General features: G+C 42.8%; 1 protein-coding gene across 1 annotated transcript; it reads left to right on the forward strand.

Moving 5' to 3' along the window:
• The first annotated feature begins 825 nt into the window (after positions 1–825).
• Positions 826–4,210, forward strand: CCR4 (C-C motif chemokine receptor 4). The gene is made up of 2 exons (XM_025377232.1): positions 826–977; positions 2,684–4,210. Exon 2 carries the CDS (start codon positions 2,735–2,737, stop codon positions 3,815–3,817), a length of 1,083 nt encoding a protein of 360 aa, XP_025233017.1. The 5' UTR covers positions 826–977; positions 2,684–2,734; the 3' UTR covers positions 3,818–4,210.
• Positions 4,211–15,523: the final 11,313 nt, after the last annotated feature.

Genomic DNA, 15,523 nt, shown 5'->3' on the forward strand with positions numbered 1-15,523 from the left:
AGGGTCTTCCTGTTGCAAAAGGACTTGAAGCTATTTTGCCAGGTCACTTCACACCGGTTTGAGGCCGTGTCAACTACTGAATCAAACAATGTGGTTGGCAGTCACTCACAGACACATACATTTGGACAAGTTTTTCTCTTCTCTCCTCTTGAATATCCTTTTTCTTGACTATCTCTGGCTTTCCTTCTCACTCTGGCCTCTCAGATCCCAGTTGTCAGGAGAACATGGCACATCTTGATTGCTGGTCCCTGCATATCCATGATGAGAAACTAACAAACAGGTTGCTGATCCAAAATGTACAGATTGTTGCTATAGCATATGGCCAGTTAAATGGAATTTTTTTTTTTTTTAAACTAAAAAGCCAAAAAGCAGTGGCTGATGCCTGTAATCCCAGTGCTTTAGGAAGCTGAGGTGGGAGGATTACTTGAGGCCAGGAGTTCAAGATCAGCCTGGGCAATGTAGCAAGACCCCTATCTCCACAAAAAATAAAATTAGTCAGCCATGGTGGCTTGCACCTCTAGTCTCAGCTACTTGGGAGACTGAGGCAGGAGGATCACTTGAGCCTAGGAGTTCGAGGTTACAGTAAGCTGTGATTGCACCACTGAACACCGGTCTGGGTGACCCTATTTCTTTAAAAACATCTCTTTTTTAAAAGCCAACAAATACATTTTTAAAAACTAAAAATTTTCTTTTTTAAAAAGAAACTGACTTCATTTTTTTCCTTGATCTTTTCTTAGCACATCTTCTTGGCCTTCAGTCTTGGGAAATGACTAAGAATCATTTTCTGCTTCCTACTTCTATCAAAAAACCCCACTTGAACTCAGTACAATTGGGTGAGGGAGAGAACTCGTGCTCACAGGAAGCCACGCACCCTTGAAAGGCACCGGTCCTTCTTAGCATCGTGCTTCCTGAGCAAGCCTGGCATTGCCTCACAGACCCTCACAGACCTTCCTCAGAGCTGCTTTCAGAAAAGCAAGGTAAGTGGGGATGGGGACATTCTCAGGGTCTTGGGTCGCACACTGCTTTCTGGACCTGGCTCAGACACTCAGGCCCCTCGCGAGTCTAGGGCTTACACTTGGCACCTACCTTGCAGCCCACACACCTTCTACCTGTCCCCACACCCTCCGAGCCCTCATCTGATGGGCATTCATTTATATGGGACTCTCCTCCTGCACGCATCTGGCCTGAGTCCACATGCCCAAAATAAATAGATCATTTTCATTAAAAATATACACTTGTCTGCTTCTTGCTTCTAGCAAGACTCCCAGGCAAGAAATACCACACACACAAGACCTACAGAAGAATTCCAGACCCTTACCAGCTCTGTCTCTGGTTTTTTGTTCTCCTGATAATTTCCTAACTCCTCAGCCTTGTTTATGCCTTTCATTTTTACTGGTAAATGGTGGAGAAAGAGTAGAATTGTTAGTCATTCAACAAACTTTTTTGGAGACTCTGTGATGCAACAGGTGTTCACTGTCTATTTGCATGAGTAAACCAAAATCTTTTTCTTTTTTTCTTTTTCTTCTCTTCTCTTTTCTTTTCTTTTCTTTTCTTTTTTTTTTTTTTTTTTTTTGAGACAGGGTTTCACTCTGCTGCCCAGGTTGAAGTGCAGTGGTGCCATCATAGCCCACTGCAGCCTTGAACTCCTGGGCTCAAGGGATCCTCCCGCCTCAGCCTCCTGAGTAGCTGGTACTATCAACACATACCATCACACCCAGCTAACTTTTAAAACAATTTTTTTGTAGAGACAGGGTCTCCCTATGTTGCTCACGCTGGTGTGGAGCTCCTTGGTTCAAGTGATCCTCCCTCCTTGGCCTCCCAAAGTGCTGGGATTATAGGCATGGGCCACCGCACACCTGGTTTCAGAAACTCTTTCTTGAGAAACACAGTTTGGGCATTGGGTGTGTGGTGGGGAGGGTGTGGGGAGAGATCGAATGTGAATTTACTGATGAATGTGAAAAGGATTTTAACAAGGAATGTGAGGGTCCCACAAAAGCCTCAAAAAGGAAGCAAGGGAGTGGCCTTGAGTCGGAAAGTCCTTCAGCCCTGAGTCCCTCTGATAGACATGTCAGCATATGATAAATTTTAAGAAGATTTCAACCTCTTTATCTACCAATTGAGATAGGAGTGAAGGTGGTTGGGGAGATAGAGGTTTTACTTCTGCCTGCAATATGTGTTTTCTAGATCCATCAGGCGAATTCCCACTCTAATAGGATTCTGTGCATAGAAATGATTTTTATATGCAGTTTGACGATGATCATGATGATGATCATGCATATAAAATACACCCAATTGAGAATTGTTCAACTGATTTTGTCATCCCTGAAAGTGATTTCAGTAACCCCAGACTATGAAATATCTTTTTGAAATACATCCTTGAAGAACACCTGCTTGAAAAGGAGGTTTTACGATCCTCACTTACAAATGAGAGAACTGAAGCTCCTAGCAGAGAGGTAAGAACATTAGTGAGTGCCCGAACTGGAATCTGAAACAAACCTGTCTGCCTCCAAAGCCCAAAATTATTTCATCTGGCTGCAGGGCCCTGTGAGTAATCGAGCCCTTCATCTTGGGAAAGGCATATACAGACCTAGAGCAAAACAGTACGCAGCTATGCTCTGCATTTAGCAACACTTTGGTTTATTTTTGTTCTCACAAAAATCTCCTTTGCTCTTCCCCTCATTAGCTTCTTCTGGTTGGGCCCAGACCTGCCTTGAGGAGCCTGTAGAGTTAAAAAATGAACCCCACGGATATAGCAGACACCACCCTTGATGAAAGCATATACAGCAATTACTATCTGTATGAAAGTATCCCCAAGCCTTGCACCAAAGAAGGCATCAAGGCATTTGGGGAGCTCTTCCTGCCCCCGCTGTACTCCTTGGTTTTTGTATTTGGTCTGCTTGGAAATTCTGTGGTGGTTCTGGTCCTGTTCAAATACAAGCGACTCAGGTCCATGACTGATGTGTACCTGCTCAACCTTGCCATCTCAGATCTGCTCTTCGTGTTTTCCCTCCCGTTTTGGGGCTACTATGCAGCAGACCAGTGGGTTTTTGGGCTAGGTCTGTGCAAGATGATTTCCTGGATTTACTTGGTGGGCTTTTACAGTGGCATATTCTTCGTCATGCTTATGAGCATTGATAGATACCTGGCCATTGTGCATGCGGTGTTTTCCTTGAGGGCAAGGACCTTGACTTATGGGGTCATCACCAGTTTAGCTACATGGTCAGTGGCCGTGTTTGCCTCCCTTCCTGGCTTTCTGTTCAGCACTTGTTATACTGAGCGCAACCATACTTACTGCAAAACCAAGTACTCGCTCAACTCCACGACCTGGAAGGTTATCAGCTCCCTGGAAATCAACATTCTCGGATTGGTGATCCCCTTCGGGATCATGCTGTTTTGCTACTCCATGATCATCAGAACCTTGCAGCATTGTAAAAACGAGAAGAAGAACAAGGCGGTGAAGATGATCTTTGCCGTGGTGGTCCTCTTCCTTGGGTTCTGGACACCTTACAACATAGTGCTCTTCCTAGAGACCCTGGTGGATCTAGAAGTCCTTCAGGACTGCACTTTTGAAAGATACTTGGACTATGCCATCCAGGCCACAGAAACTCTGGCTTTTGTTCACTGCTGCCTTAATCCCATCATCTACTTCTTTCTGGGGGAGAAATTTCGCAAGTACATCCTACAGCTCTTCAAAACCTGCAGGGGCCTTTTTGTGCTCTGCCAATACTGTGGATTCCTCCAAATACATTCTGCTGACACCCCCAGCTCATCTTACACGCAGTCCACCATGGATCATGATCTCCATGATGCTCTGTAGAAAAATGAAAAGCTGAAATGCACAGTCAATGAACTTTCCACATTCAAAGCTTACTTAAAATTGTATTTTAGTAAGAGATTCCTGAGCCAGTGTCAGGAGGAAGGCCTACACCCATAGTGGAAAGATGGCTTCTCACCCTGCAGGCAACTTTTTCTCTCCCACTAGACAAGTCCAGCCTGGCAAGGGTTCACCTGGGCTGAGGCATCCTTCCTCACACCAGGCTTGCCTGCAGGCATGAGTCAGTCTGATGAGAACTCTGAGCAGTGTTTGAATGAAGTTGCAAGGCAAAGACTTTTCCTTCTAACCTGAACTGATGGGTTTCTCCAGAGGGAATTGCAGAGCATTGGCTGATAGAGTAAATCCCTACCTTTTGCTGTGGGAAATGGGCCCTCTAATTAATTTCTTGCTTTTGTGGAACAATATAGAAAACTGTTTTTCTAATAATATATCTCAGGCATAGTATATTCCATTGAGCCAGATGTATGAAGAAACAATTAGCGAAGTGGTGAAACCAGATCTCAATTCTTTATTGTAAAGGATTATCTGTTAATTGAAGCCAAACTTTTTATACTGATATAAGGGTGAGGATATGAAGACATTAGAATGGTCTGATTTCCCAACACGAACTACAAGGCATTTAAAATCCAAACATATTTGTGAAAATTCAAACACAGTTTCTCACTTGTTTGTGGCCATGTTTTGTTCTAATTATAACAGAGGAATATTAAAAAGTTTTAAATAGGCTGGGCACGGTGGCCTGTAATCCCAGCACTTTGGGAGGCCGAGGCGGGTGGATCACCTGAGGTCAGGAGTTTGAGACCAGCCTGGCCAACGTGGAGAAAACCCTGTCTCTACTAAAAGATACAAAATTAGCCAGGCATGGTGGCACATGCCTGTAATCCCAGCTACTCGGGAGGCTGAGGCAGGAGAATCGCTTGAACCCGGGAGGTGGAGGTTGCGGTGAGTCAAGATCATGCCATTGCACTCCAGCCTGGGCAATAAGAGTGAAACACTGTCTAAAAAAAAAAGAAAAAAAAATTAAATAATACATAGGCTAGGAATACATTTATTTGAGGTCATTTACTTGTTTATATTTTATCTTATTTTATTTTATTTTTGAGATGGAGTCTCACTCTGTCACCCAAGCTGGAATGCAGTGGTACTAGGTTCACTGCAACCTCTGCCTCCCGGGTTCAAGTGATTCTCTTGCCTCAGCTTCTCAAGCAACTGGGATTACAGGCAAGCACCACCACGCCAGGCTAATTTTTTGTATTTTCAGTAGAGACAGGGTTTCACCATATTGGCCAGGCTGGTCTTGAACTCCTGACCTCAGGTGCTCTGCCTGCCTTAGCCTCCCAAAGTGCTGGGATTACAGGCATGAGCCACCTTGCCCAGCCAAGTTCTTTTACTTGTTTATAAACAATGCCTTCATAATTAAAATTAAGGATTAATAAAGCGTGACAATACCTCCTTAATCATTTTGAAGTGCCTGCTATCAATTGAAATAAAAATAATCAACTAAAAGTTATTGTTGACATTGTACAAATATGGTTGTTAAAAAATTATGAAATTTGATTTTTTTTTTTTTTTTTTTTGAGACGGAGTCTTGCTGTGTCGCCCAGGCTGGAGTGCAGTGGCCGGATCTCAGCTCATTGCAAGCTCCGCCTCCCGGGTTTTTATGCCATTCTCCTGCCTCAGCCTCCCAAGTAGCTGGGACTACAGGCGCCCACCACCTCGCCCGGCTAGTTTTTTGTATTTTTTAGTAGAGACGGGGTTTCACCATGTTAGCCAGGATGGTCTCGAACTCCTGACCTCGTGATCCGCCCGTCTCGGCCTCCCAAAGTGCTGGGATTACAGGCTTGAGCCACCGCGCCCGGCATGAAATTTGAAAAGTATCATCCTCTCTTAAAATATTGGCCCTAGTTTTTTTTTTTTTTTGAGACAGAGTCTCACTCTGTCGCCCAGGCTGGAGTGCAGTGGCCAGATCTCAGCTCACTGCAAGCTCCGTCTCCCCGGTTTACGCCATTCTCCTGCCTCAGCCTCCTGAGTAGCTGGGACTACAGGCGCCCGCCACCACGCCCGGCTAGTTTTTTGGGTATTTGTTTTAGTAGAAACGGGGTTTCACCGTGTTAGCCAGGATGGTCTCGATCTCCTGACCTCGTGATCCGCCTGTCTCGGCCTCCCAAAGTGCTGGGATTACAGGCTTGAGCCACCGCGCCCGGCCTTGTTTTTGTTTTTGAGACAGAGTTTTGCTCTTATTGCCCAGGCTGGAGTGCAATGGCATGATCTCAGCTCACCGCAACCTCCGCCTCCTGGGTTCAACCAATTCTCCTGCTTCAGCCTCCCAAGTAGCTGGGATTACAGGCGCCCGCCACCACGCCCAGCTAATTTTTTTGTACTTTTAGTACAGACAGAGTTTCACCATGTTGGCCAGGCTGATCTTGAACTCCTGACCTCAGGCGATCCACCTACCTCGGCCTCCCAAAGTGCTGGGATTACAGGTGTGAGCCACTGGGCCCAGCCATTGGCCCTAGTTTTTAACTTTTGGGTGACTCAAAAGTTTGGTTAGTCATTTCTTTTTTTTTTTTTCTTGAGATGGAGTCTTGCTCTGTCGCCCAGGCTGGAGTGCAGTGGCGTGATCTCGGCTCACTGCAAGCTCTGCCTCCCGGGTTCACGCCATTCTCCTGCCTGAGCCTCCCGAGTAGCTGGGACTACAGGTGCCTGCCACCACGCCCGGCTAATTTTTTGTATTTTTTAGTAGAGACGGGGTTTCACCGTGTTAGCTGGGATGGTCTCGGTCTCCTGACCTGGTGATCCGCCCGCCTCGGCCTCCCAAAGTGCAGGGATTACAGGCGTGAGCCACCGCGCCCGGACTGGTTAGTCATTTGTTTTTTTTATTTTTATTTTTTTATTTTTTATTTGCATTCATCATCTTTTTTTTTTTTTTTTTTAATCTCTCTGAAGTATGTTTTACAGAAGAGAAAACTGAGGCTAACAGAGAAAAGTAACATGCTCAGACTAACAAAGGAATGCAGAGCTAGGATCTTGCTCTGATGCTAGAGTCTTGCTCTGTCGCCCAGGCTGGAGTACAGTGGTGCCATCTAGGCTCACTGCAAGCTCTGCCTCCTGGGTTTACGCCATTTTCCTGCCTCAGCCTCCCGAGTAGCTGGGACTACAGGCGCCCACCACCTCGCCCGGCTAGTTTTTTGTATTTTTAGTAGAGACAGGGTTTCACCATGTTAGCCAGGATGGTCTCGATCTCCTGACCTCGTGATCCACCTGCCTCGGCCTCCCAAAGTGCTGGGATTACAGGCTTGAGCCACCGCGCCCAGCTGGTTAGTCATTTCTTACAAGTCATTTAAATCATTTAATTAATCATTTCATACTATTAAGATAAATTGCTATCTCTGTCCTTACAGCCTTAATTAAGCAAATACTCCAACAAAATCTGGGAGACCTCCAATTCCTCCCAAAACAAAAACTTATCTTGCAAGCTATTAATTGAGTTAACCAGTTACAAATGCTTCTGTTATGTTTATACATTCTTGTACGCTTTACATTTATAAAGAATGCATTTCCAGAAAATTTATTTTCAGTAAAGTGATTTTAAAGAGGGAAAGTTGATGCTGTCTTCATAGAAAATAAAATAAAATAAACTCGTTTAAAGCCCCAGGGAGCATTTTTTTCCTGATCGTGTTTGTGTTAAATCTCCTGACGTGGATGAAAATCAGAGCTGCTGATGAGCCATTGCTTCACCACATGCTGTAGATGTGAACTCACCCAAGGGGAGGAATCAAAGCGTTCACTGTTGCCATCTCCACTTCGGGCTGTGTGTTGCTGTCTCGCTGTAGGGGACTTGGAGACGAGAGCGAATAAGTTAGGGGGTGGGCATGGTGGCTCATGCCTGCAATCCCAGCACTTTGGGAGGCAGAGGTGGGCCGATAACTTGAGGTCAGGAGTTTGAGACCTGCCTGGCCAACATAGTGAAACCCCATCTCTACTAAAAGCACAAAAAGTAGCCAATGTGCTTGCAATCCCAGATACTTTGGAGGCTGAGGCATGACAATCACTTGAACCTGGGAGGCAGAGGTTGCAGTGAGCAGAGATCATGCCACTGCACTTCAGCCTGGGTGCAGAGTGAGTGAGACTCTGTCTCAAAAAAAAAAAAAAAAAAAAAAAAAAAAAAAAAAAGATGTTAGGGATGGGCCAGTTCCTAGGCAGTGTTTCCTTAGACAACCTCTGTGAGGTGGGCTATGATCTGCCAAATCCTAGCTCTGCATTCCTTTGTTAGTCTGAGCATGTTACTTTTCTCTGTTAGCCTCAGTTTTCTCTTCTGTAAAACATACTTCAGAGGGATTAAAAAAAAAAAAGATGATGAAAGCAAAGCACCTATGTTCCTAGGTCATAGATAAAGGAAAGTTTTGGATATGCCCAATCAGAGGCTGCCTCTCTTTTCCTGGTAGAGCTGTTAATTTTATTCATTTAATCATAGCAAGACATACACTTTAGGGCACCAAAATACAAAAGCTGGTCAAAGGGGCTTTACTGCCCCTTCATTTCCATCACAGGCTGTACCAAGTCTGTGAGGTGCAATCCAAGTGGCTTCCATATCTCTGCCTGAGAATGGGTCTTTCATTTTCTCAAAGTCAGTGAGAGCTCCTCTTATTCCAAAGTTGGAGAGAATAGTCCCTCAGGACAGGAATGTAGAACCTCTGGTGACATCCAAACATAACCCTCTTAGAACACCGAAAATAAAGTTTCTTCCCATTAAGCAAAAGAATCATAGAAAGAAAGCCAGCATGATTTCTATTTTTTTTTTTTTTTTTGAGATGGAGTCTTGCTCTGTCGCCCAGGCTGGAGTGTCATGGTGCGATCTTGGCTCACTGCAACCTCTGCCTTTCAGGTTCAAGTGATTCTCCTGCCTCAGCCTCCCGAGTAGCTGGGATTACAGGCATGCACCACCACGCCTGGCTCATTTTTGTATTTTTAGTAGAGATAGGCTTTCACTGTGTTGGCCAGGCTGGTCTGGAACTACTGACCTCAGGTGATCCACCTGCCTCGGCCTCCCAAAGTACTGGGATTATAGGTGTGAGACACCGCACCCGACCAGCCAGCATGATTTCTAAACAAAGATGGGTTTAACTATAAATTTTCAGACATTAGATTCATGTCTTTCTTGTTGCAACATACCTAGCCTAGGTGTAATTTGCTCAGGAACAATAGAAGTGGGTTTGCTTTTGGGGTGATGTAAATGTTTTGGATCTAGATAGAAGGGTAGGTTGTACAATGTTGTGAATATACTAAATGCTACTGAATTGTGCATTTAAAAATGGTTCATTTTATATTATGAGACTTTTACCTCAACAACAATAACAATAAGAGTGACAGGAACTAGTCCAGCCAATATCTGTCCCATAGTAGGCTCTCAAATTCTATTGAATAAGTAAATTAATTTCATCTGCTTCTCATGAGAAGGAATAATACAGGGTGAAGCCAAAGGGTCTTTAGACCTTTAGGGAGATTATTTGCAAGAAACTTATAACAATTTGGAACGATTTCTGTTGAAATAGTTGCCTATTTTGTGCCAAGCAGAATGCTAGTGTATGGAACTAATAAAGGAATAAAGAAGTAAGTTCTGCCACTCATGGAATTAACAATCTGATAAAGGAAACACAAACGCAGGATTAACTATACTGCAAGCAAGACAAGTGTGATCATCGAGCCACAAGAAAGATACTTTGGGACTCCAGAGAAAGGAGAAGTTGATTACATTTCAAATCTCATAATATGATTAACTTTTGAAGTAGACCTTATAGGAGAGGCATGATTTTGATGAAGGGAAGGGCGAAAGGTCTCCCCACGCTGATGAAATAGCATCTGAGAAGGCAGAGTGGTGTTAAGAGGGCACTGTGTGGTCAGGGGCTAGTTGTAGGGTTTTCTTGTAGTTAAAGTGCATGGGAGTGGGGCAATGGAGCAAAGTAGGGAAAGGTGAGACCAAAGGAAAGTACAGAGCCAAGAGGCAGCAGCCTTGAGTCATGGACTGAGTCAGCTGCCATCCTGCTCTGCACTTGAGACTGTCAGGGTGTTAAGGGGTGCTGTCCACACACCCACCAGTTCAGGACTGAAGCACTCACTCTACTAGTCATCGGGAATGTTGGCCCTGATAGCTCTCAGCTGGTCTCCCTTCAGGACTCATCCTCCCTGGGGGCAGCTCATATTCAGTGACTGGATAATGAGGAGATGCAAGCACTTGCCCCTTGCCTAGATTTGGGATAACTCTCAAGGGCCATTGCCACTCCAGAGCTCCAATAAGATTAGCTGAGGCCTCTGTTGCAACTGTGTTGCAGTTCCACTTTTCCCACTTTCTAAACTGCTTTCTTCCTTTCTTCCTTTTTTTTTTTTTTTTGAGATGGAGTTTGGCTCTTGTTGCCCAGGCTGGAGTGCAGTGGTGTGATCTTGGCTCACTGCAACCGCTGCCTCCTGGGTTCAAGCGATTCTCCTGTATCAGCCTCTTGAGTAGCTGGGATTACAGGTGACCGCCCCTAAGCCTGGCTAATTTTTTGGTATTTTTTAGTAGAGATGGAGTTTCACCATGTTGGCCAGGCTGGTCTCAAACTTCTGACCTCAGCTGGCCCGCCCGCCTTGGCCTCCCAAAGTGCTGGAATTACAGGCGTGGGCCACCACATCCAGCCCCAGTCTGCTTTGTTTATGCCCTTACAGGTGTGGTTTCCAAGAGGACTCCCTACTAAATCTCCTGCATGCTAATCTCAGAGCCTCAGAGCATGCTTCCAGAATCCCAGCCTAAAACAAGGACTTTCTGATCACATTGGGGACAAGTGAGCACCTAACATAATGGAAACTGACCTAGGAGGGGGAAAATGAGGAGACATAATCTTTGCATCAGGGATGTGTTTCATTCATTGTCTTCTAACCATCAACCTCACTTAACTGTTGGCTCCTGTTTTCCTTTGGCCCCATAATTTGCCTGTCTCAAGCCCTCAGGCATCTTTTTCCTACACATCTTATTCCTGTTATCATTACAGCCCATCTCTACCCTTGGTCATGCCACAACCATCTGTCATGCTGTATCCTGTACCCTACATCCAGTCAGAGACTGTCCACTCCATCTCCAGCCTTTCTTGACTCAAATGAACTAGACCTAAACTCCACCTATTTTTTGTGGTCATAATACTTTACCCCTTGAAAGCTTACAATAGCTCTAAATTCCCCTTTCAGAAAATCAGAAATCCAAGTGCTTTTATATATTGACACTCATTTTACCCTCTTCTTAAAGTAGATAAGGTTGATTTTATTACTCCAAGAAATTAAGGTTCAGGAGAAACAATATTTTAATCATGAATTAGACTCATTCCACCAAAAATACCCACCACCTAACTGCCTAGTAAAATGGCTAGCACAAAGCTCAATTATTTTTTACTGAATGAGTGGATTTCCTTATCTCTTAATCAAGTACTCTACACTGGCAATTCAAGTTTCTGTTTAACTACACAAAGTTCGCTAGTCCTATCTCCAAAATCCCCATTGTATTTCTAATAAGACTTTATGTGACCAAGTTCAAAGATTGACTGAATTGTTCCAGAAATACTGATGGGCTTTAGGTCAAAAATTACTTTGTTAAGACTTTTCATATTGAATGTAACTGCAAAAGTCTGCATTTTCACCTTTTCTGAGAAACTGTGAACCGCACTAAGAAGAATGAATTTTAAAACCCCCAAACTGCATTTGCACCAGACTTGGAGACAGAGATCCTTTTCAGACTCCAAAATACCTGGATGGTCTGCCCAAAGCAGCTGAGATCAGGCGAAACCTGTGTGGGAAAGGGTGAAGTGCAGGGCAGTGAGAGATGCAGCAGGGACAGACGTCAGCAACACACCAAAGGCATTTCCTGAGCAGAGGGTGCACGGTGCGCTGTAGGAAGAGAGGTGATCAGCACTTGGGTCAGAAGTCCTCCTGGCCCCAGTTTGGTTCAGAGAAGCAGAGGAGGCAGGTTGGCCAAATTTCAAATTCGCAGGAGGCAGACAGTCTGTCTCTGTGGCAGCAGAAGAGAAGAGAGCCGTCGGGTTGTGAGGCCAGCTAGCCTGGAAAACTGCTGCCATTCATTTCCTCCTAGGCAGAAACACAAACATAAGCACATTAAACAATGCAAAGACAAATACTAAGAAAAATGACACCATTGACTGTAATCTGGAGAGGAATACTAGAGAAATATAGGAAAATACAGAAAAGATTTCATTATCTTGATAAAATATGTCTATCTCAGCTGAGAAGGCGTCATAGGCCACTCCAGAGGCATTCCAGCTAGCTAAAAATAGGAAAGAATGCCTGTGATCTCCACTTCTATATAACATTGCCCTGGAGGTACCAGCTCCACAAGATAAGGGGAATAAGTTAGAGGTATAGAAATTGTCAGTGGCTCATGCCTCTAATCCCAGTACTTTGGGAGGCCAAGGCGGGCGGATCACTGGAGGTCAGGGGTTTGAGACCAGCTTGGCCAACATGGTGAAACCCTGTCTACTAAAAATACAAAAATTAGCTGGGTGTGGTGATGCATGCGGCTAGTCCCAGCTACTCAGGACCCGAGGTAGGAGAATCACTTAAACCTGGGAGGCGGAGGTTGCAGTGAGCTGAGATCCCGCCATTGCACTTCAGTCTGGGCGACAGAGTGAGACTACATCTAAAAAAAAAAAAAAAAAAAGCGGGTCTGAGAAGCTGTCACGGCCAAGAGGAGCCTAAGGAGACAACTACATGTCATTAGTTCTGGATCAGAAAGAGGACATTAGCTAAACATTAAAGAAGCATGAATAAAGAATGAACATTAGTTAATAATAATGTGTTAATATTGGTTCAGCAAGTGTAACAAATGTAGCATTCTAATGTATGGTGTTAATAATAGGGGAAATGTGAGGTGCGGTAAATGGGAACTTTCTGTGCCATCCTCACCAGTTTTCTGGAAATCTAAAACTGTTCTAAAATACAAAGTTTATTTAAAAAATTGGAAAGGGGAAGGGAAAATATCTCCAGCTCCAATGATACTGTTGAATAATCGGAACACCCAAGAGAATTACTTGAAAAACTATTATTAACAATAAGATAATTATGTCAGTTAATAAGGGAAGATGTTAATACATCAAACTCAATTACTTTTATATTTACAAATAACAGTCAGAAGATGTGGGATAACAGACCCACATTATGAAAGAGAATAGAAATAAATAATAATTAAAATATATATTATCTATACATAGTATGAAATAGATAGAAAATATATGGGAATAACTTACTCTAAAACACTATTACAGCACTAGGCCAGAAAAGGCCTTATACAAGCAGGCTCAATGGTATAAAAAACGCAAATTATTTTCAGTTAAATTATTAAATACAATGTTATTCTTCAAGACATATTAATAGCCTTTTAAAAATTACATACACCAATTTAAAAGTTTACGTAAGAATTAACAACAACAAAAATGGCCCGGACCACTCTGAAAAAGAAGAACAATGAGGATATGCACATTATAAATTAATATGTATGTTAAATTAATTAGCTAACTAAAATATACAGCAATGTTGCAGAAAGTCAAGTGAAACAGAATGGGAAATCTAGTTTAGTATGAGATCAAAATACATGTGAGAATTTCGTGCATATTAACGACGGCAACTTAAATCAAAGGAGGACTACAATAAACTATTCAGAAGTGGGCCAAATGTATTGGCATCTGGAAAAAAAATTAAGCTTGATTCATATGTCACACTATACATGGCTTAATTCCAAACAGAAAAAATATTTAAATGTAAAAATTGGAAAAATAAAAGTTTTAAAAGAAAACATGGGACAATTACTTCACAATTTGTGCAGCAGGCAAAGCCTTTCTAAAAATAACTCAAAATTCAGAGGCCATAAGGGAAATTCAGAAGCCATAAAGGAAAAGATTAATAAATTCAACTCTGTGAATTAAAAATATGCATGACAAAAACATCCCCAAAGAAAAACTCAAAAGACAAATGACAAACTGGGTCATTTGATGGCAGTTAAATGCAATTGAACTTTTTTCAAATTAGCAAGTGGCACATGGATATTTGTTACATTATTCTTGGTACTTTTCTATATGGCTGAAATGCTTAATAAATGCTTAATAAATTAACATATGCTCATACTATGAAATATGGTGCCATTAAAAAGAATAACTTTCAGCTATATACCTATACCATTCACAAATGTCCATAATATCTTAAGTGCATTTTGAAAACCCGGAAGTATAAATCCCAAACAGTTAGCCATTTTATAGAGGAAAAAATTATGCTTTGTATGTTCTAGGCTTCTTTAATTCTTTAAGCAAACATGCATTACTTTCATAATCTGCCAAAGCAGTAGCAATATTTCCATTTTAGGAAAAAAAGGAGAACTTTATGATGATGGAGAACTGACTAAAATAAACCACACAGAGATATTCTAGAATATAGGGCTCCCAGGTGACTTGAGCATGTGGATGTCATCCTGATATAACACCTGCCCACAGAGATGTGCAGTGCTTTGAAGAAGATGCTGACATCAGTCCTGAGGATAGATAGCTGAGTTTGTGGTATGAGATAGGTACCAGATAGCATGCTGAAGCCTGCAGAATGTTTGAATTCTTTTGATCTTACTTGATATAAACAGACGATCATTGGGAGGGCAGCAGGCAGGAAAAAGATCTGCGTCGAGACTAGACTGTACAACCACCTCTCCATGGTTACCTTGGTTAGGGAGATTCCTCCTAATTGTTTTGATGTCACTAGAAAAATGTCAGACGCAAATAAAGTGAACGATGGTTCACATGGAGCATTGTGTGATCTAGTTGGGCTCCTCTTCATGGAATGACCAGGGAAGAATTTGAGGGAGTTCGTGCAGTGGACAGAGGGTAAATATATGAGGGAATGAATTTGAGTTGTAAATACAAGAGTTGTTTCTAATCTGAGTCCTTAAGAACTTCTTGAGGGTTACAGATCTGTTCATTCTATTACTAGAAAGACTTCCAATTAAGGTGCAGTAAAAAGTTCACAGTTTGGGGATCTTCCTGTTTTCTAAAACTAATTGAAATGTGATAGATAATATACAACAACAGAAGCCTGATTGATGTCTGGGTACAAATGCCACTTTGAAAAACTGTTAGACAACTCTGTGTAAAGTTGAATATATACCTATTTTATGATCCAATAATTCTATACCTAGGTATTGATCCAAGAGAAATGAAAACTTTGGTCCATAAAATGACTCATTCAAGAATGTTGGTAACATCATACTTGATATGATTTTGCTGTGTCCCCACCCAAATCTCATCTTGAATTGTAGCTCCCACAATCCCCACGTGTCATGGGAGGGACCCAGTGGGAGGTAATTTGAATCATGAGGTTAGGTTTTTCCCATGCAGTTCTTGTGATGGTGAATAAGTCTTATGAGATCTGATGGTTTTATAAAGGGCAGTTCCCCATACACACTGTCTTGCCTGCTGTCATGTAAGATGTGCCTTTGCTCCATTTTCACCTTCCACCATGATTGTGAGGCCTCTCCAGCCATGTGGAACTCTGAGTCTGTGAAACCTCTTTCCTGTATAAATTACCTAGTCTCAGATATATCCTTATTAGCAGCATGAGAACAGACTAATACAGTAAATTGGCACCAGGTAGTGGAGCACTGCTGTAAAAACA

This window comes from Theropithecus gelada, chromosome 2 (assembly GCF_003255815.1).
Source record: "Theropithecus gelada isolate Dixy chromosome 2, Tgel_1.0, whole genome shotgun sequence".
Classification (NCBI taxonomy): domain Eukaryota; kingdom Metazoa; phylum Chordata; class Mammalia; order Primates; family Cercopithecidae; genus Theropithecus; species Theropithecus gelada.

Bases quoted from the DNA above. Each gene is read 5' to 3' on its own strand.
- CCR4 (XM_025377232.1), top strand. From the start codon at position 2,735: ATGAACCCCACGGATATAGCAGACACCACCCTTGATGAAAGCATATAC.